We start from the raw sequence: 22,977 nt of genomic DNA on the forward strand, positions 1-22,977 counted from the left end.
ACAGGTAATATGAATAGTGTACACTGCAGACATTTATGTTGTAGTATATGCACGTCGTGATAGACTGCCCCTTTTTAGTGCGGACATATAGGATTTATTTTCATCTGTATATAGTAAACAGACCGTCCCTAGTCTTATCATTTTCATGCATCTCTGCCCCCGCTGGGGCTTCTTATTTACACGGGGAGAGTGATAAGGAAGTCCAGAGGGCTTAAAGAACCTCTCATATCCCTGAGTCACAGTCACAAAAATGGACTGAATTGTTAAAAACACAGGTTCAGCCAGTAGGAAACATCCGGTGAGAGCTGTTGTTTGGCATGTTCCTAAAGTTTACAGCTGAGGCTCTGCTGCATTTTTTCTGTTGCGTTTCGCACTTCAAAATGAGTGTCCTACTTCATTGACAATTGTGGGTTTGCATCAGACACCAAACAGTGTTACGTTCCAGGTCTGTTGTAAATGCACAAGTCCCACTTTACGGAAATGTAGTGAACATTTCAGGCAGAGAACTTTTGTCAAGATTACTAGTACCGGTTACATATTTAGAACTTGTCTGGCATAGATTCGAGTTTTCCCTTCCCCTCATTCTGTTTTCTTTACGAAAGTAGCCGATTGGGTGCCCCACTGCTATTCGACAGGTGGTTCATGGCCATACTGCCACATAACATGGTGTCCGCAGCAAAGCCATGCAAAGGGTGGAGCTGCTGTTGGCGAAGGGCTGGATGACGGAGAGGGAATAGGAAGGTGGACGTCAGACATGCTTAGCAATTTTATTTTAGAGCAATATCCAGGGGGAATACACCGGGGGGGGGGGCACACCATGCAATCTCAAATGAAACTTTACAGCTACATCGACAGGTTACGCAATACGAAAGGGGGGCTACGGGGACCGGCATGGCCACAGTAGAGGTCGGCTTATAACCATCGGGTGGAGTATGGTTGCTAAGGTTTCACTCTGGGGGGGTCCATGAAACCCTACACTGCCCCTAACATGGGGGTGCGGGCTCGGTGCTCACAGTGTCTGTGGATGCTATGCCATGAGGCGGGATAATGTATCACCAGATGGCCTGTTGGGGTCGCTGTTTGGTCACGAATAACTGGGCCCGTCCAGTCTCATGTTTCTCACATAGGTGGGCAGTTAGATCGACGGGGCCCGCTACCGGGATCAGCGCATATCCGAAGGGCTGGTATAATCAAGATGCAACATTGCACATGAACTGCAGGGTAACTCCCAGCCTCCAGTTAGCTTTTTTATACCGGCACACCATTGCTTGCGCTAGGTGCCACACCACCGGATAGGAGTATCACCTCCCTTTCACTGTTATTAGCCTTCTAAATAAGAATAGGGCTTGAGTTGGTGTGGGTTATAAGGGGAGTACAGTCTCATGATGTAGACAATGGGGCTGGCATGTGAACTCTATCGCTTTCAAAATACTAAGAGCACTAATCATCTGTGTTTGTGTTTATTTATTTATGACTGGATCTACGACTGTGATACCTGGGGGTGATACACACCGCAATGACGGTAAGATGTTTACAAGAAGTTGGACCGGAAGATCCGGAACGGGTGTGGCAAGCAGATGCATCAAGTGTGATGAGCGATCAAGGAAAGCTCCGAGGTGCCAGCATGCATGGGTGAGATGCTGCGGCTCATGCACTGTCTTTGGTTGGGTATAGATATAGACAACCAGAATTTGTCATCAGCAGGGGTATTTAGCAGTCCACTGCGATACAAGAGTACATGTCTTGCCAGCATGACCAAACTCAGGGTCCACGTACAGCTGCAGCACATCAGCAGCCTTTTTTGAACTGGTATTCTGCTATTAAGCAATGTCTTACTGCGCTTGTACACGCAAGTGCCAACTTGGCGGGTACTGCGCGGTGTTGGGATGCTCCGTGGTATGGGTTTTCCTCTCCTAGGGATCTGGAAGCAGGGAAGCAAGCAGGTAGTTATAAGGGGGAAAGTTTCACTTGGAGCCTATCCCCAAATCTATTGGCCTGGCATGCAGCTTTCACATTCCATGGCTATGTTTATGGGAGATCTTGTGGGGCACCCCCCTTTTCTAGTCTCCCAATTTTTCATTTTTCCAGGATCAGCCGTCTATTTCGGTATGGCACCAACCCTATTGAGGTTAGTGCAGTTACACTAGCAATGAGTCTCCTGTCTGGCGCAACTTGCCTCTATCAATAGAAGTCATTTATTGGCTCCCAGATAGTATGTTAATCAACTTTTAATTCAGCACAAGTTTAAGTGGATGGGTGTACAGCTGGTATAGAAGTCCCATAAGGTAGCCAAGTTCTGCCCTCCCAAAAAACAGGCAGTATGCCTGTAACTGGTATTTGATAAGAGGCACCCTGGGCAGGTTACGGAACATAGTTTGTTACAGGAACATCGACCACCGTGGTTGGGGTGCGAGAGGATATTACCCTTTTTGGGGAATGTTTTCGGCGATAGACTGCCTTGGGCATGGCACATGTCAGGTATATCTGAGTTATTCTGCGTAGGGTGGAGGGTGGAATGTGCCAGGCAACATTTGGTACCAGCCAGTTGAAAAGAAAGTACAGTGGCTCCGACGGGTTTTGCAATGCTTCCGGGGCAGCATTTTTCTACTTCAGCCATTTCAAGCTCGGGTTTCCCCTCTACACCATCGCCAGTGTACCTTCAAGTATCTACGGACCTTGCCATGCTAGAGGTTTGCGCCAGGCGACCCTGTTTGCCAGAAGTGTCCTGGGTGGTGCATGCCATAGAGCACCCAGAACAGCGGTAGGGTCGGGTTTATTACAAGTAATTTCGGCCATGCCTTCCTGCCAGTGACAAGAATGACTATTTCTGCATAAAGTAATCCGGCACAGAAAGTGCATAGTTAAGTCTCACTGGGCCTGGCATCTTAGCGATAAGCTCTACTCTTCTGGGGGAGCCTAGAAATGCTGTTGCCAATGGCATGGTCAAATATTCCCAAAAGAAAGACGAGGGAAGGTGTTGCGAGCCGCAATGCTTCGCACAGGGACAGGTGCCCGAACAACAAGCTACTTATGGCTACCTAGGGGGTAACGAGACTTGGGTAGGAAAGTCGTAGTGGAGACACTACGTACAGAGGGTAGGTGGTTGGCAAAGGATGCCCTGAGGCGCCAATAGTAGGGCCGCATATGGGTCCAAGATTCCACGGAAAAGGGAAGATTCCACTGAAAAGGGTTGGAGTCGGTGTGGGCCCTAAAATCACCCAGTGGAAAGAATTATCAACCGGTGGGTAAAAAATTATTCGGGACCCCGAAATTGCGGACAATAGGCAATGGGAGCACCCGGTGTGAGCCTTCTTTCCCTGCAAGTTGGCATACACCGCTATAGACTCGTTAATTAAGTGTTTTCTGGAAAAGCTACTGGCATGGTTTAATGGGGCAAGGACCAAAGCATGACCTTGCTAGAAGGCAGAGGCCAGATAGTCTGTCAACTATACTGGCCTGTGGCGGTAAGGTCATGATTGGTGAGCATAGTTTTCGGTCCTTACCGGGCATAACCATGGTCAAAATGGGGATGCCCGAGGGGGAGATAGAGGGTCTCTCATGGAACTCCAGGGGCAGTTACAGCCGGTAGGCTGGAAAGGTGCGTGGGGGAAGGAAAGTCACGCTTCCAGTAGGCTGGTTGGCCAATCCCCGCACGCGCATGTGCTCAAGAGCGCAAGGATGCAAAACTGCAGCGACCCCTTTTATGGAGTTGAATTTTGAGGGCGTAGGGAGGGCCCGGTGGCGGTATCTATCTGGTAAGCTGGACCCCGTGCGCAAGGTCACTTCGGTAGGAGGTTGGGACCTAGGTTGATCTGGATCTGGGGCCATCAGTCATTGACCTTGCCGTAGGCTTTAACAGGGATACGCAGAAAGAGAATATCTTCATTGCTTAGCTTACGATAGGAACGGATATGTATTAGAAGCATGTTAAGATTAGCCAATTGACATCTTGTACCTATCAATGTATTGGACTTTCTGCGTATTGTGTGCATAATGTAAATAATATTCATTTTAATGTTTGCTTATCTTATGTAATAAAATACGGCTGGGGTTTACGACCCCTAATCCAAACAGTGTGGTGTTTGAATTGTTTGCCTTGGGGGAAAAGGGGGGGTGAGCCCATGGTAGCCGGGAGGGTTCCCACCCCAAGGGTTCTTGGTGAGGAGGGGGATTTTAGGCAGTACCAGACCATATTTTTCAGAGGGGCCTAACTTCTTGGCAGGGTGGATGGCGTCCACCCTGTGAAAACAGTGGGTGGACGCCGTCCACCTGCGTGTACCCCCGACTCGTGCCTTGCTGAGAAGCGTACCTGTGCGAGTGAACAATGAGCAGTGTAAGTGTGCATTGGTCTGTTTGTATGAGTACTAGAGTAAGTTGTGCCTGTGTACAGTAAGCAGTGTGCCTGGGTGAGTGCATGGGGAGGCTTCTGTATGAATACTAAAGTGAGCTGTGCCTGTTTACAGTGAGCAATGTACCTGGGTGAGTGCACGGGTTGACTTCTATTGAGTGCTGTGAGCTGTGCCTCTGTACAGTGAGCAGTATGCCTGGGTGAGTGAATGGGGAGGCTTCTGTATGAGTACTAGAGTGAGCTGTGCCTGTGTACAGTGAGCAGTGTGCCTGAGTGAGGGCACGGGGAGGCTTCTGTATGAGTCCTGTGAGCTGTGACTGTGCACAGTAAGCAGTGTACCTGGGTGAGTGCATTGGTGAGGCTTTTGTATGAGTCCTGTGAGCTGTGCCTGTGTACAGTGAGCAGTGTGCCTGGGTGAGTGCATGGGGAGGCTTCTGTACGAGTCCTGTGAGCTGTGCCTGTGTACAGTAAGCAGTTTGCCTGGGTGAGTGCATGGGGAGGCTTTTGTACGAGTCCTGTGAGCTGTGCCTGTGTACAGTGAGCAGTGTGCCTAGGTGAGTGCATAGGGAGGCTTCTGTATCAGGACAGTGAAGTGTGCCTGTGTACAGTAAGCAGTGTGCCTGGGTGAGTGCATGGAGAGGCTTCTGTATGAGTCCTCCGGGCTGTGCCTGTGTACAGTGAGCAGTGTGCATGGGTGAGTGCATGGAGAGGCTTCTGAATGAGTCCTTCGGGCTGTGCCTGTGTACAGTGAGCAGCACTCACCCAGCCACACTGCTCACTGTACACAGGCACAGCCCCAGAGGACTCATGCAGAAGCCTCTCCATGCACTCACCCAGGCACACTGCTAACTGTACTCAGGCACACTTCACTGTCCTGATACAGAAGCCTCCCCTTGCCCTCACACAGGCATTCTGCTTACTGTACACTCACACAGAGGCACAGCTCGCAAGACTCATACAGAAGTCTCTCCATGCACTTACCCAGGCACACTGCTGATTTTACACAGGCAGAGTCCAGAGGACTCATACAGAAGCCTCCCCAATGCACTCACCCAGGTACACTGCTTACTGTACACAGGCACAGCTCACTCTACTCATACAGAAGCCTCCCCAATGCACTCACCCAGGCACACTGCTTACTGTACATAGGCACAGCTCACTCTACTCATACAGAAGTCTCCCCATGCACTCACCCAGGCACACTGCTCACTGTACACAAGCACAGCCCTGAGGACTCATACAGAAGCCTCCCCATGCCCTCAAACAGGCACACTGCTTACGGTACACTCACACAGGCATAACTCACTCTAGTACTCATACAGAAGCCTCCCCATGCACTCACCCAGGCACACTGATCACTGTACACAGGCACAGCCTAGGGGATTCATACAGAAGCCTCCCATGCACTCACCCAGGCACACTCCTCACTGTACACAGGCACAGCCCAGAGGACTCACGCAGAAGCCTCCCCATGCACTTACCCAGGCACACTGCTCACTGTACACAAGCACAGCCCAGAGGACACATACAGAAGCCTCCCCATTCACTCACCTAGACACACTGCTCACTGTACGCAGGCACAGCTCACAGGACTCATTCAGAAGCCTCCCCATGCACCCACCAAGGTACACTGCTCACTGTACACGAGCACAGCCCTGAGGACTCATGAAGAAGCCTCCCTATGCCCTCACACAGGCACACTGCTACTGTACACTCACACAGGCACAGCTCACAGGACTCATACAGGAGCCTCCATATGCACTCATCTAGGCTCATTGAGCACTTTACACAGGCACAGCTCACAGAACTCATACAGAAGCGTCCCCATGCACTCACCCAGGTACACTGCTTACTGTACACAGGCACAGCTCACTCTACTCATACTGAAGCCTCCCCATGCCCTCCCACAGGCACACTGCTACCTGTTCACTCACACAGGCACAGCTCACAGGACTCGTACAGAAGTCTCCCAATGCTCTCACCCAGGCACACTGCGTACTGTATACACGTACAGCTCACTGTCCTGATACGGAAGTCTCCCCATACCATCAAACAGGCTTCCTGCTTACTGTACACTCACACAGGCACTGCTCACAGGACTCATACAGAAGCCTCCCATGCACTCACCCAGGCACACTGCTCACTGTACACAGGCACAGCCCAGAGGACTCATACAGAAGCCTCTGTATGCACTCACCCAGGCACATTGCTCACTGTACACAGGCACAGCTCACAGGGCCATTCAGAAGCCTCCCCATGCACTCACCCAGGTACACTGCTTACTGTACACAGGCACAGCTCACTCTACTCATACAGAAGTATACCCATGCACTCACCCAGGCACACTGCTCACTGTACACAAGTACAGCCCTGAGGACTTATACAGAAGCCACCCCATGCACTCACCCAGGTACACTGCTCACTGTACACAAGTACAGCCCTTCGGACTCATACAGAAGCCTCCCCAAGCCCTCTCACAGGCACACTGCTTACTGTACACTCACACAGGCACAACTCACTCTAGTACTCATACAGGAGCATCCCCATGCACTTACCCAGGCACACTGCTCACTGTACACAGGCACAGCCCAGAGGACTCATACAGAAGCCTCTGTATGCACTCACCCAGGCACACTGCTCACTGCACACAGGCACAGCACACAGGCTCATACAGAAGCCTCCCCATGCACTCACCCTGGAACACTGCTCACTGTACACAAGCACAGCCCTGCGGACTCATACAGAAGCCTCCCCAAGCCCTCTCACAGGCACACTGCTTACTGTACACTCACACAGGCATAACTCACTCTAGTACTCATACAGGAGCATCCCCATGCACTTACCCAGGCACACTGCTCACTGTACACAGGCACAGCCCAGAGGACTCATACGGAAGCCTCCGTATGCACTCACCCAGGCACACTGCTCACTGCACACAGGCACAGCACACAGGCCCATACAGAAGCCTCCCCATGTACTCACCCTGGCACACTGCTCACTGTACACAGGCACAGCCCAGGACTCATACAGAAGCCTCCCATGCAATCACCCGTGTACACTGCTTACTGTACACAGGCACAGCTCACTCTACTCATACAGAAGTCTCCTCATGCACTCACCCAGGTACACTGCTCACTGTACACAAGCACAGCCCTGAGGACTCATACAGAAGCCTCCTAATGCCCTCACCTAGACACAATGCTCACTGTACACTCACGCAGGCACAGCTCACTCAAGTACTCATACAGAAGCCTCCTCATGCACTCACCCAGGCACACTGCTTACTGTACACAGGCACACTTCACTGTCCTGATACAGAAGCCTCCCTATGCACACACCCAGGCACACTGCTCACTGTACACAGGCACAGCTCACAGGACTCATACAGAAGCCTCCCCATGCACTCACCCCGGCACACTGCTTACTGTACACAGGCACAGCTCACAGGACTCATACAGAAGCCTCCCCATGCCCTCACACAGGCACAGCAGTTGTCGTTTCGGGTGTCGGTGGCCTAGTTGCCTGCAGAAGCACTGCCTTCCCCCTTTCTTCCTAACCCCGTTCCTCCTTACACAGTTCCCCTAGCTTTATGCAGTGCAATCAAGTAGAAACGTTTCCTTTGGAGCTGCCTCTGGAACAAACTTCTCATAAAGAAGAACACTCTCACATCGCCCTCTTCATTGGTCTTCAGGTTAGTTATATTTCTCTGGGGCTGGTGAGATGCAGACCTTTCTGACCCTTTCCGCGGCGTATAGCCGTTTTGATTTGTACAATTTATTCCTGCACAGAAGTAATCCTGGGTGAACCATTACCATCATTTGTACAGTCTCTAGCGTCCTGAATTTGGCGAGTTTGAGATTTTGCATTGTTCTCAGAGCAAGTCCTGGAGCCTGCCCCCTGTTGCCTGCCTGGTTTTGCTTCCCTGCTACTGTTGTTGGTTTACCTGTCTATACCTCATATTGCTTGGTTTTATCACATAATTTGCGCCAAATTCTTTTGTTATTTGTTGTTTTTGCTGTCAATTGTTGACTTTGCCGCTGGTCCCCGCCCCCCACACCTGCCAGCTCTCTTATCGCAGTATTGGTTTGATTTTGTGTCATTTTGTGCTGCTTTTACCTGATTACTTTATTTGCTTTATCTGCTGTTATTTTTTGTCTTTGCTATTTTTTGGCGCCCCACCTTAGTTCCGCAGTTTTTAAATCCTATTCAATCCAACTAACAGACTCTCATGTCTACGGCGTGCTACTCGCCATAAAGTGCTTCAACGCCTCATCAAGGGTAGTAAGCACTATGCTAATACAATTACAATACAATACAATCAAAATAGGTTGCTTGGCTTTCTTGTCTGTCTTAATCTATCCACTCACTCATTCCAACAGGATTCAACCATTTCTATCCCTTACACTCCATAACTCTGCAGATTTATACTGGTCGTATTACAGATCATCTTTACTTCCGAATGAGCCTTGAAATAAATAAAGGACCACACAAACAGTCAAGGCACCCACATACAAGTAAACATTTTTATTATATGGTAGCATGATGAGAGCTTACAAAAATGCACAAAAAAGTTTTGTTTAAACAAAAGGAAAATCCAAAGTATAAATTGTCAAACTGTAAAAATGCGTATTACCTTGAGTTTTTGTAGTTTCCTTGATGATTTTTTGTAGCTCTTTCATTTCAACATCAAGCTCTTCATAGTTTATCTCTCTGGATTCAACTTTAGGGGCTTGGAACAGAGAAGGATCTGTGCCAAGGTAGGAGCACTGAAGGTAGCCATTGTCACTTAGAGTAACAATAACTCCTTTTAAGTCCCTGGATCAAGAGAGGGGAAAAAGGTATTTACTTTTAATATAAATAATGTTTATTAAAACTTGGTGAAACAGTGCAGTTACTTTCAACAGAGCCGTTAACTGAGAAGAGTTAATACCTATGCTTTCACTGTAAATTATTACAGCACTTAACATCGAGGATAAAAACATATGGGTCTAAAATTAATATCTGCAGGTCTTTAGGTTTTCTATCATGTTCTGTCTCTAATAAACACCTTACAAAGTAGAAACCTTGGGTCAACAAGGACTGGCAAAGCCAATACGTCTAGCCAATACAAGAGCTACTGGCTTTGCCAATATGTTTTTAGCCACCAGCATGGCTGCTATTTAGCATGGCTAAAAGTTATTGACGTAAAGAGGAGTAGCATAGAGTGGCACAGAGTGATGTAGAGTGGAGCAGAGGTGAACTGCATGGAGTGGGGTAGTGCTGTGGAGTATCAAGGAGGGAGTAGAGTGTTTCAGAGTGGACGGGTGTAGAGTGGAGTAGAATGGTGTAGAGTTGAGAGGCAAAGAGGAGTCAAGTGTTGTAGAGTGGAGTGGCACAGTGTCGTGAAGGGGAGTGGGATAGAGCACAGAGGAGTGTCAATGGAAGGATGTTGCATAGAGCAGAGTAGATTATCATAGAGTAGAGTAGTGTAGCAGAGTGCAATGGCCTAGAGTGTTGTAGAGGGAAGTGGTGTAGAGTGGCATAGAGCGGAGTGGTGTAGAGCGGAGTGGTGAGTCACTGAATAGAGTGGAGTAAAGTAGCATGGCGTTGCTTAGAGGGAGTTGTGTAAAGATTTGTAGAGTGGGGCAGTGCCATTCGGTGGTATAGAGTGGAGCAAAGTGTTGTGGAGTGGCATAGAATGGAGCAGTGTTACAGAGTAGAGTTTAATGGAGTAGAGCGTCTTAGAGTGGAATGGAGTGTCGTAGATTGAAATAGAGTGGTCTAGAGTGAAGAGTCGTAAAGAGAGAGTAATGGCGTAGAGTAGAGTGTTGTAGAGTATAGTGACAGAGTGCAGTGGTGCAGCGTAGTTGGCGTAGAATGCAGTAGCGTAGAGTGCACTGGTTTTGAGTAAAGTGGTGTGGAATACATTGTCGAAGTGTGCCATGGTTCAGAGTAGAGGGGTGTAGAGTGCAGAGGTGTAGAGTAGCATGTTGCAAAGTAAAGTAGAGTGGAGGAGCGTAGAGTGCAGTGGCATAGCGTGGAATGGTGCAGAGTCGGTAGAGTGGCATAGAGTGCATGGGTGTAGAGTAGACTGTTGCACAGTAGAGTGAAGTGGCGTGGCATGTAGTGGTGCAGTGTGTTGTGGAGTGGTGCAGGGTAAAGTGTATTGCTGCAGGGTAAAGTGTTGCAGATTAGAGTGGCATAGAGGGTAGTGTCGTAGAGTAGAATGGAGTGGCCTAGACTGGTGTGGGATAAAGTGCAGTTGCGAGGAGTGCACTGATTCATAGTATAGTGGACTAGGGTAGAGTGCATTGGCATAGATTAGAGTGGTGCAGAGTAGAAAGGCGTAGAGTGGTGCAGGGTGGATTGCAGTGCATTAATTGCAGTGGCACAGAGTAGAGTGGCTTGAAGTTCAGTGGCAGAGAGTGCAGCGTTGCAGAGTAGAGTGTCATAGAGTGCAGTGGTGTAGAGCGGTGCAGAGTAAAGTGGTGTAGAGAGCAGTGGCATGGAGTACAGTGGTACAGAGTAGAATAGAATGGCGTAAAGTGCAGGAACGTAAAGTACAATGGTTTAGAGTGAAGTAAAGTGAAGTGATGTACAGCAGAGTGTTGCACAGTAGAGTATAGTGGCATGGGCTGCAGTGGTGCTGAGTAGTTGGCATAGAGTGCAGTAGTGTAGAGTGCATTAGCAAGGAGCACAATAGGGTTGAGTGCAGAGGTTAGATTAAAGTGCAGTGGCATACGGTAGAGTGGTGTAGAGCCGAGTGGAGCAGAGTAGAGTTGTGCGGAGTGGAGTGGTGCAGTGTAGTTTGCAGTGGCATAGAGTGAAGTGGGGCAGAGCAGATTGTTATGAGTAGAGTGAAGTGGCATGGAGTGGTGCAGGGTAGAGTGTAATAGCACAGATTGCAGTGTGCAGAGTGGATTAGAGCAGCCGCGGTCGGTAGTAGGAGTAACTGCAGGGCGGTGACGTGGGGAGGAGGAGGGGCAGGGTGGGGGTAGTAAACTATGGATTCCGGAGGTTTACAGGTAAGTTAACATATAAATTAATAAAACAAATTTGGTTGCGTGCACTGCATCCCCAAATGCGATGCTGTGCACGCAACGAAATTCGTTTTATTAATTTATATGTTAACTTACCTGTAAACCTCCGGAATCCATAGTTTACTAACCCCCCACCCTGCCCCTCCCCACGTCACCGCCCTGCAGTTACTCCTACTACCGACCGCGGCTGGATTAGAGTGTCGTATAGTGGATCGGCAGAGAACGCCCTGGCGTAGAGTGGAGTGGAACAAAGTAGAGTGTATTGATGTAGCGAGCAATGTTGCAGAGTAGAGTGGCATAGAGTGGAGTGGTACGAGTAGAATGCAGTGGCATAGACTGGAGTGCTGTAGAGTGCAGAGGTGGCATGGAGTGGTGCATAGTAGAGGAGAGTGGAGTAGAATGCATTGGCATAGAGTGGTGTAGAGCAGAAAAGGCATAGAGCAAAGTGGTGTAGAGGTAAGTGGTGCAGAGTGTAGTGATGCAATGTGGAGGGACAGAGTGGAGTAGCATAGTGTGGAATGATGCAGAGTAGAGTGGAGTGGTGTGGAGTGGTGCATACCAGAGTGATGCGTGGTAAAGTGGAGTATGAATGGTGTGGTAGCACACTGTCACTACAGACAACACATCTCCAATTGAAATGTTCATTACATTTGCACAGACATATAGTTTAACTGATAAAAAGTATACAGCCCACAAACGATAGTGTTTGGAACTGTCATCATCTATTGTATTGATTTTTTATTGTGTTTTATAAAAATTATTTATTGGTCATCGAATTTACATAAATTCAACAAGAATTGTAAAAGAAATAAAAACAGAATAAAATAAAAGTATTAAAAAACATAAGAACAATAATAGCAATACATAAGGTCCTAAGCAAGCAACCACATACCACCCAACCTTTTCGATCTTCCACCTCCCTGGTACCCCATTTTCTCACCTCATAAATTCCATCTCATTTTACACCACGCTCGTCAGTTCTTTCATCATGCAGTTCGATACATTTTTACGCAGATCCTAATCGTATGTCGAGCCTCACCCGTGCGTTTATTTTTCAATATTGAACAGGTCGTAATTCTCTGACTTATTTCACACTATACTACTCGTCAACTCCCGCAGTTCTAACTATCTAAAAAAAAATTTTTACGCAAATCCTAATCGCATGCCAATTCTCACCCGCGCGTTTACCATTCACCAGAACCTTTAACTTTATTCCACTCTCCTGTTACATTTTCGTTACGTTCCACTCTCATTTCATTTTTCAACATTACTCTCATGCAGCCGAACTACGAGTCTTTTTTCTCTGTACTTCAACACAAGCTCGCCCAGAACACCGTCATCACTTCCGGGTCACAGGTGGGTTCTTATTTTCGAGTTCCGTTAACGCTACTCAACACACATTACCCGGACGACACCCGCCAGATGACACTACGCGCATCAACTCCAAGTAAGTCACTTTTACCTCAGGATTATCCTGTGGCGAATTCACGATACAATCGGTTGAAATCTCACGTTATACCATTCCGTTTTTCTAGATATTTGTGACTTTTTAATTCTTCAACGTGCATTCTTTTGGCGCGTTTTGTAGGTATGGTACAGCCTATACCCGTTTCATACAGCATGGTTAATTAAGTAGACACCAGTCACATTTCACAACACTGGCATTTTCCGTAACAACACGCGAGTTTTCAAACACCGACGGTTACCACACTGACACAGCACGCCCTTGCACGGTACACTAACCGAACCGTTATTGGTCACCACGCACACAGTCGCTACGGACCCATTTACCACAGCACCTTTTCTGTTACCCCCGAGTGACAACCATACGGTAACAGCCAATGGTTTTAAATTTCTGCACCAGCTAATACTTTGGTTTACCGTTTTACTGATCGCACCACACGCACTAGAAAATTATGTATCCACATATGGTGCACTTGTCTAACTTCTTTATTTATACCTCAAGTTCTTGCATTTGCTGACACCCTGTTCCCTCTTTTACAGCATATTAGTCCCTGATGAAGGGCTTCTAGGCCCTAAATGCATTGGGCACTGGATACTTTGAATGAACATTAATTCAAAGGACTTATAAGCGCGTCTTAATGAAAAAATTGATAATGGATTAACCTCATGAATAATAAAAAGACATTCAAACCTAACAGCATCTGAAGAATCGTTTACGGTCACAAAAATCATTTAACCCATTCTCTGAGTGCAAAAGGGAGACACTCTCTAAGTTTTAGGGAGTGCGACCACATTTTACTCAAGATGTTATCATATTAAAATATTTGTTTCCACCACACTTCAGAAGTACCAAAAAATGTGCTTCATTTGTGCTTCCCTATTTCGGATATATTATGAAATAGCTACACCGTTCATTTACAGACACTTAAATTTTGTTGTGTGCTAGAAATAAATAACATTATACAGCCTTCATTTCAGCATACCCCCCCCCCCAATAGCCAGCATGTTTGTCACATAATTTCTCTCACTTTGAAGTCAGAGAAAGAAAAGTAAACACCAACCTCCCTCGGAAAGCAGAGCATGATATTTGGCTTCTGTCTTTGAATGCAGAGCAAATATGACACGATAAGAACAAGATTGAAAAGCCTGTTTACAGAAAGCGAGTTTGTGGAAGAATACAGTAAACTGAGTAAGCTCTACAGAATGGACTTACTCAAGCTTGACAGCCTAAAACAAATAAAGCCAACAAACAGAAAGCAAGCAAATGTGAGCTACAAAACACAGAATGGTAAGCAGTTCGTGAAATGTATTCCCAGGGATGATTTCTGAATGTCCCCAAGATGTTGTTAGCTGCGCTGCCTGGTTGGATTCGACCTAAAAAGGGACATGCCAAAAACACTGGACAACGTTTTGTTAACTGTCTGCCACTGGACTCAAAATGCGAATAATGAATAAAAAGAATGTACCTAACCTATCACTTCTGAAACGGTACTTACCAATAATGGCCCATTTCATAATAAGAGGCTATCAACTTGTAGACAGCCAGGCCAGCACTCACTAACGGCGTGCAGTACTTGCTGATTCCATCGACCTTGAACACAGGTTTAAACTTTTAAGACTCTCCCCATTCAAGGCACCACAAAGTTGGTACGCTTACTTATTACTTACTTATGCCAACTACCCCTTTTGGGGTTGCCTACAAAAACCTGCTGACCTCATTGAGTTCTCAACTGCCATTTCAACAGCACCGATTACCTCAAACACACGTGCTATCTATGGGAGTATTCAGGCATCTTTTAGGTGAAGAACTGTTCGTTCCCAAAACCTGGCCCGGCCATAGGCGACCACTCAGCAAGCACTCAAGGACAGACGTGATAGAGAGTGGAGGTGGGAAGGGTTAGTGAAGCGAACGCTGACGTTTAAAGGCAATATATGTAAAGAAAATGTGCAATTCCACCAGGGACCAGTGGAACAGGATTTTTGGTTAAAGCGTTGCTCCAATACCACATATGTAGCCAATGAAGTGCTAAAGTGATATATGTCTGATGAAGAAAGAAGAGGCAGTTTACTATTTATACAGCAGTGAAATCATTCACTTACTACAAGCTTGACAGACAATGAATCACACATGATAAGAAAAACGAGCAATTATTTACTAGAATGGCCGCTGATTGCACCCTTAAGAATCCTTAAAATTCAATGGAAACACAATCCAAAGGGGCAAGAAAGATGTCTTTCTGGTGTGCTGCTTTGTCTGAGGCCACCAAAAATTTGGAAGGAGGGCAGTCTTTATATTACATCAGGCATGTGCACGTGGTTGGACTGCAATAAGGAAACCGAGGCTGTGTAAAAGAACTAAACACTTGATGAGGAGCTTGACAAAGACATAGGAAAACAAGGACTCAACTAAGTACACTGCACGAGCCTGTCTCATAAGAAAGCAGTACCCTGAAGAACAGTAGATTGTCACACATCTGCCTTGTGTTAGCAAACTTTTTCAATTTGTAAAATTTTTCATGGGTTTCATTTTGTTATGTGCTGTATATCGAAGGAGCAACGTGTATATTTACCATCTGGTACAGACAAGATTAAAGAAACCAATATTGGGCAGGGGGGTTGGGGTTGTGTATGTAATTCGAACCGTACAACACAGCAACACTGTCCAGTTGTTTTTGTGCATATTAACACAGCCCTGCTAAGTACCACACATCAGGATTTACACTAACGCATTTTAGTGTGGTGGTCTGCATCACCTCACTAAAATGCAAAGTAATGCATTTATAGCGCCTGCCTCCTAGACACCACCGCTGGTGCAGAGCAGACAGACAAGCGGGAGCAAAAGCACCACCCTGGCCCAAATACTCATCCTGGTCGTCGCCCAGCAACATGATCAGGTGTAATCACTTTGATATAAAGAAACTGAGGTGAGCACGCTTCCAAAGCAAGCACTTTCTGCCCCACGGGGTACCAGACAGGGCTGCCCACTGTCACACCTACTATTCATCTTAGCTTTAGAACCTCTCTTGCATAAACTGCGCACTGTAGCGGGACATAAGGGGATTGTACTGGGGTCCAGCACACATATTGTCTCTGCATATGCAGATGATTTAATATTATATTTCAAGAACCTAGACGAGGAATATGAATCTATACCTTCCACCTTTGACACGTTCCAGAGGCTTTCCGGGCTCTCGATTAATGAGAACAAGTCCTATGTTTATTTCTTTGCTGACACAACACGTAATGCAACTCGAGACTTTGGGAACTGGACGTTTCACATAGCACCTACTACCTTCAAATATCTAGGAATACATATATATAGGGACACAACAGATCTTCTAGATGGCAACTTACGTCGCGCTATAACTACCCTCAAGACCCAAATAAAGTTCTGGACTTCCCTGCCTGTATCGGTGGCAGGCAAGGTGGCAATCGCCAAAATGGTGATGCTTCCTAGATTGCTATACCATTTCACTAATTTGCCCATTATGGTCCCGGCACAGATATTTAAATTATTGTCATCCCTCCTGATTGAATTAATCTGGGGCATAGGTCGGAGGCGCATAGGGATCGCAAAATTACAATTAGATACTAAACAGGGAGGATTGGGAGTCCTGGACCTTACTGCTACACGAGTCAGTTACAATGGCTGGTGTATTGGTTGGTGGGGCGTAACCTACAGGAGATTGGCATGTCTCAACTAGCTTGGCAGAGAGGTGATTTACATACACTCCTGTTACTCAACAGCAAAATTCCCCTGACGGCGACCATTTGCTGAGAGTTGCGTAATTGTATTGGAGGAATGCTATAAGGTACACCAAAACAGTGACTCCATACGCCCTCACCATCCCTCTTCTGGGGATCCCCACACAGTCGGGCACGGTTACAAATAGGAGAATGTTGGTATGGGGGGATGCAGGAGTGCAAAGAGTGGGTGCGTTCTTTATGGACGGTACCCTGATGCCTCACGATGTCTTTGTTCAAGAACATGGAGTGCCGAACACGCTGTTTCTCCTACACGCCAGTATTTCTTGCTACATACGTACCACTTGGGCCCCAGGGGGGGATAGAACCGGCAACGCACGCACTACCTAATATGCAATATTTGATGGGGAATGGGCGCCATTTAACAAGGTGGTTATACAAGGGGATCCGCACAAAAGCAGTGGTACCACTCCAACTCCTCCGTAACAAATGGGATGCAGATGTGGGCCGAGCACTCACTGACAGAGAATGGGGTGCTATTTTGTAGTATCCTAGGAAGGTATCGAGGAACCCTAAATTTAAGTTTCTACAACTCATGCTTCTACATAGGGCCTACCTGACCCCGCATAGGCTGAGATCTATGTTCCCGGACGCAGTGGATGTGTGCCCGCGCTGTCAATCCTCGGAAGCGGGTCTGATACATATGTTGTGGAGCTGCCCACAACTGCGACACTATCGGGTATCAATTTGTGCGATACTCAAATACATTGCCCTGGTGCGAAATAATGACCTGTTGGAGTACTGCCTGCTGGGGCTGGGCTCAAAAGGCAAGAAGGGTAACCCCGTTAACAAATGCAGTAACCTTGCCTTAACATTAGCTAAACGTAACATTACCATGAAATAGAAAACTGCCAGACCGCCATCGCTACAGGAATGGCACAATGAGATGGTGAGATGGGGAAGGGCAGAGAGTGTTGAGCTGAAGAGGGAGGAACAAAGGGGGTTGTGCTAGAAGCCCATTTCGATGGAATGGAATATGTTGTTAGAAGAGTTTATTGCTGTAGATCTGCAAACGTACTGACGGATTCTTTGTGCGCCCCCCCTTGTGATTTCTGGGCAAATGAGGTAGCTAATTAGAGCTACAGTACATCCTTATAATACAATGAAAGATGTTGTCACGGTGTGCATTGTTAAATTTCTATGATTATGTTACACTGGGATGGAGCGACTAACTGTTTGAATTTATGCTGAGTCTACGGGTATGGGAGGGGGGTGGGTGTGTAATTTGATTTAGGTTCAATTTTTCTTTATCATAGCATGTAATTGGTAGAAATGTGGTCCTCAAAAACTGTTACCCTGACTAGGATTATAACGTTACGAAATCGAATAAGCAGGGATCATACCGAACAGCACTTGAAGAGTAATGTACAGCTGTGGTTAACTCCATATGTTATATGTCAGCTATTGTATGGTTATAAACTCAGAGTACCACTCGGGGATACGCTCCCAATGCTGCGTCCTATGCAACCCTTAATGATACAGTATGACTGTACTGACCAATGTCTCTTGATTTGTTGTTTGATGACTATATTTAATGAAAATCTGTCCTGCTCTCACAAACGCACACAATGAAAACAATCCGGGCCTGCACACCAAAGCTCTGCAACGTCACCAGGTAACATGCCACGTCACATGGACCCAGCGCCGCTCATTCTTCAGAAGCCGCCTTCTCACGGAGGAGCCGGGGGAGGGTCTGCGATTCGCAGCTAGGGGGAGCTGCGGAGATCCAAGCCCTCATAGCTGCCAAGGTTTCAGACTGCTTAGGTGTGACATTTTCATAATTTCATTGTAATTATGAGTGACATTCGACGACTGTGAGTGACACCTTCTCGCGAGCGAAATCAAGCAATGAAGACCAGGGAAGCATATAAATATCAGAAATTACACCCATTTGAGCAAGAAGAAACTCTAATGAGATCTTAAAAACTGCTGCAAAGCACCAGTAATGGAAGGACACTAAGGAACCAAACAGGATGTGAGAGGCCTCAGCCAGGGCTGGCAAGTTTTCAGTTTACACATGTATGGCATATCTACATTTGAGATGTGCTTATGTGTAAATATTTCATGACGTGTGACATATCGAGTGACATTTTATAGCTGGTAGTTAAACGTCCCTGATTGTTTTTGCATACATCTCACGTGTATCTAAGAACAATTAATACATGACAGCACCTCACCCTCTTCATATTCCCAACATCCCTCATAGCGACCTCTTTAATGGTCTAAGTTCCAAGAACTTTAAGAGTCAGGCCCACCCACACATACGGAGTATATTCCTCTCAAGAGACATGTGGGAATGCAGAATGGCAAAACTTTTGTCACTGGCTGGAACTGCCAAAGATTTCTGACAAATAAATGTTGGGAACAGTGTGTTTTTTGGCCCACACTAACGTTTATAGAGCATTTTAGGTAAGAAAATATTATTGAAACCACAAAAGCCAAACCACCCTTTCTCCCCGAGTTTCTATTTTTTTAATTTTTAAGAAATGACCAGGGTTAGGAGGGTTCCCTTGGTGCCAGCCCAACCCAGGTCCGCATTCTTGAGTGTCGGGAAGAGCCATTAATAAGAGAGAGGAAGCCTTGAGTGTCTCATGATGCACCTTCCTTCCCTCTACAATGGTAAAAAAAAGTATACTACTGTCTGCACATATGGTTTATGCCTTGCTGAATTCATGTGTCCGTGTGTGTCTTTGTGTGAGCGCGCACACACACAATATCTATCCTCTGGCAAAAAGTCTCAATTTTTGGGACACTTGAATATTTTTTTAATTTCCTACAACATTTGGGATTCAATGTGTATCAATAGGTACGTATCAATACAATGTCACAAAATATTTATTTTAATCACTTTAAAAGTCACATCATTTGACTTTCACTTGAAAATTATTTCAATTCACCCTATGAAACAGCACGTCCCTGAAATTCTTCATGTTCAGGCAGCCGCAGTCAGTGGTGAGTTAGATAACAAGATAATCATTTTCCTACCATAGTGTAACTGAGGCCACTGCCCCATCGTATTCTACGTACTTAGGGAGCGCTCAGCTGTTCATGCTGCATCAGGTAATGATGCAGTTGTCTGGTTCAACAGGAGACAACAAGCTGTACGTCACTGGTCTGTGCTTCCTGAGACAGATCCTGTGAGCTGGCTCCTCACAGAAGAGTCGGCAAAGGAGCCTACCGCCCCCTTTAACACGCTGCGGAGCAGACAGCACTATGCGCCACAATTAGCCACGGACTGCTGCCCTGCTCAGGGCTCGCAAAGCCTATACCCTCCCTCAGGCCGTCAGTCTCCCAGGGTGCGCTAGGTCGGTAAAGGTCTTACCTTGTAGGGAGATAAACCACTTCAACGGTTTAGGGTTCTCATCCTGCACCTGAATCAGAGACCTAAGCTGTTTGTGCTCTGTGTGAACTTGGAAATGAGCCCCAAGCAAGCCTGGTCTCAGCTTTGTCAGGGATAAGACCACAGCAAGTCTCTCTCTCAATGGTACTACACTGCCTGCTGTTTCTTGGGTGGTAGCAGTCAGCTGATGAACACTGTAGGTTGGTCCTGTTTGTCAACATTTATATGGGATGCTACTACCAGTCTTAGGTGTCACAACTGTCAGCCTCAATCCACATGTGTATTCATACTCCTGGCTTATTTGTGGCAGGAGAGAAACAAGTAGACCACAGTAAATAGATCAGCCTTTACTTGTCAGCTATCAATGTATAAGTGTATTCACTTAACTGACTCTAATCTTAAAAATGCATATAGCCTTCTGGCTGGGATATAATCGACCCCAAATATCCCCACTGATACCTTGTTACATCTTGATCAGGGTGTCACGCGGCAAACCTGCAATGTGCGGGTGGTACTTATCATTCACCAGAACCATTCCCATATCCGCCTACCATCCACTCCTGGACCACGACTTTGGACAATAACTGAGGGACATTAGGTATTTTCCAAATAATGATCCTGTTGATTTGGAACTATCCAGAAGCATGTGGGACTGAGAAGTTACAAAACAAAGTGACAGAACGCTACACAAATTTATTAAAAAACGGGAGCTGGAAACCAAAATAAGGGTGCCACGCGGCAAACCTGCAATGTGCGGGTGGTACTTATCATTCACCAGAACAATTCCAATATCCATAGTCGTAAGCTGTATATCAAGTAGGCGTCGTGTCTTCTACCACCTGTTAGTTTTAGTTCTAGGTAAGTGATCTCCCTTTCTAGCTCACCGTGCTTAATTGACTGTTCCTTGTTTGTAACCCCGATAATCGCTTTGGCGTGCTCCAGCAGAACTGCCTTAAAGACCTCCCACAGAGTACACACCGAGTCCACTGATCCCCCAGGTCTCCTGAAAATACAGGTCCGTCCGATTGCAGAGTTTGTCCTGGAGTTTCATATCATTGAAATACCAAGAGGGTAGCTGCAAGGGCAACACAGATCCCTGACCGGGGCCGCAAGGGAGACCTTCATAGGGGAGTGGTCAGGGATCCCTCGTGGCAAATCACATATGTCATGAAACTGTCCTGCGCTCATGTGGTGGGAAACAACATAGTCCAGCTTCCATGCCGGGTCGACAAGTGGGTGTACTGTGTCAGGGTTGGATTGTGTGCCCGCCAAATGTCCACCAGCACGACCGCATCTACAAATGCATGAACTGGGGTCATGCCTACCTCTCCCCTCCTATTGGTAAGTCTGTCGACCCCCGGTCCATTACATCATTCATGTCTCCCGCTAGCACCATAGTACCCTTGGGCAAGTCTAGCAATGAGGCACTAAATGCCTGCAGGGTAGGACCCTGTAATGTGGGTGGAGCATAAACAGAGCCGAGATTGAGTGTTCGACCCTCCCAAACTCTCTTCTGCAGCACAAATCTACCTAGCGGGTCATGCCAGGTTTGGCCTGAAGTGTATGGTGTCGATGATTTGAGCAATATGCCTGTGCAACTGGAGTTGGAAGGAAACCCCGTGTGAGCTACAAGGGAATAACCCCATTGGTCAAGGGCTCTATAATAGTTGCCTTTTAGGTGAGTCTCCTATAATAGAATTAGGTCCGGGGCATGCCTGCGGAAAATTTCAATACCAAGGTTCGTTTAATTTTGCCTCCCAGGCCATGTGCATTCCAAGACATAATTTTCAGCTTTGAGGAAACTCGTGTCCCCATCCTAAGTGTCGGTGTTGTGTCTAGCTACTTGGCGTGCACGCAACTTCCTCGCCCTCCATCCTCCTCCCACGAGCATCGTATGGTTGGCCATGCGTATTGTGCAAAACTTCAAATCTGAATATTAGTGAAATACCCCTCAACATTTCCGGATTCCCTGCAACCCTGCACTGTGGGCTCAGCACCGCCCCACCACAATTTACAGTGCGCCTGTCGCCCTGTTTTGAACTTCTAACAATTTAGGGGTTGGCTGGCCCCCTTAAAGGTTCGAACAAACGTTCATTGAGAACCGTGGTTGACCCCCTACAGCAAAAAATATTGGTCACCCCATGCCTGTCAACTAGCATGGTGCACAACAATAGTTCTCAGAGTTCAACTACACTGCGGACAGGAGGTGACTAGTCTGCAAACCCTCGAGAGACCTCCTCTTCCTTGCCTCTGGCCGCCTGCTGGAACCGAGGCTCAGTCAGATCCTTCCCACACCGAACCACGTGGCGAACGTTCTTTTCCTCCTGTGGGGACCGTTGCCCTGATGCGCGCCAACCTTTCAACCAATCCCAGGCCTCTGCCGGGGTTTGGAAGAACCAGGATTTGCCCTCAACCAGCACTCGCAGCATAGCTGGGAAAAGCATCATACACTTCTGTTCTTTGGCTCTGAGCGCTTTTTTGACCCCCTCGAAGCCTCTGCGCTGGCGCTGCACTTGCAGCGTGAAGTCAGGAAAGAACAACACTGTGGCATTTTCGTACGCTAAGTCTCCATGGGAGCCGGCTGCCTGGAGTATGGCATCTCTGTCCCATTGATTGAACATCCTGGGGATGATCGTGCGCGGAGGGACCTTGGTTTAGGAAGTGATATCGGCGCCCTGTGCAGCCGTTCTACAGAGAAAAAGTTGGAGAGAAGCTTTGGGCGGAGGTGATTGGCGATCAAGTCCTCCAAGAATAAGTCTACTGATTGCCCCTTTGCACCCTCTGATACCCCCACCACTCTGGTATTGTTGCGTCGGGCCCTGCTCTCCTGGTCCTCGAGGTGGGCCACCATGATTTCCTGTTGTTTCATCAAGTTGTGTACCCGGTCTTCAAGCGTTCTGGATGTGAATTTCAGGGAATGGATGTCGGCTTCAGCAGTTGTGAATTTTTCTGACATTTTCCTGAAGTCTGCCCTCAGGAGATTAACATCCACTGTCACAGTATCGATTTTATGTTCAAGTGATGTCTTCAGGTCTTGTATT

The 22,977-nt window shown here is 47.1% G+C and overlaps 1 protein-coding gene across 2 annotated transcripts in view; it reads right to left on the minus strand.

Moving 5' to 3' along the window:
- The window catches only part of BBS9 (Bardet-Biedl syndrome 9), a 1,933,935-nt gene that overhangs the window by 1,237,180 nt on the left and 673,778 nt on the right, over positions 1-22,977 (minus strand). For both annotated transcript variants that reach the window (XM_085607489.1, XM_085607490.1), the window contains exon 10: positions 8,982-9,163. In XM_085607489.1, the coding sequence (XP_085463615.1) occupies positions 8,982-9,163 (182 nt within the window). The remainder of the gene's footprint in view (positions 1-8,981; positions 9,164-22,977) is intronic.

This window comes from Triturus cristatus, chromosome 5_2, assembly GCF_964204655.1.
Source record: "Triturus cristatus chromosome 5_2, aTriCri1.1, whole genome shotgun sequence".
Lineage (NCBI taxonomy): Eukaryota > Metazoa > Chordata > Amphibia > Caudata > Salamandridae > Triturus > Triturus cristatus.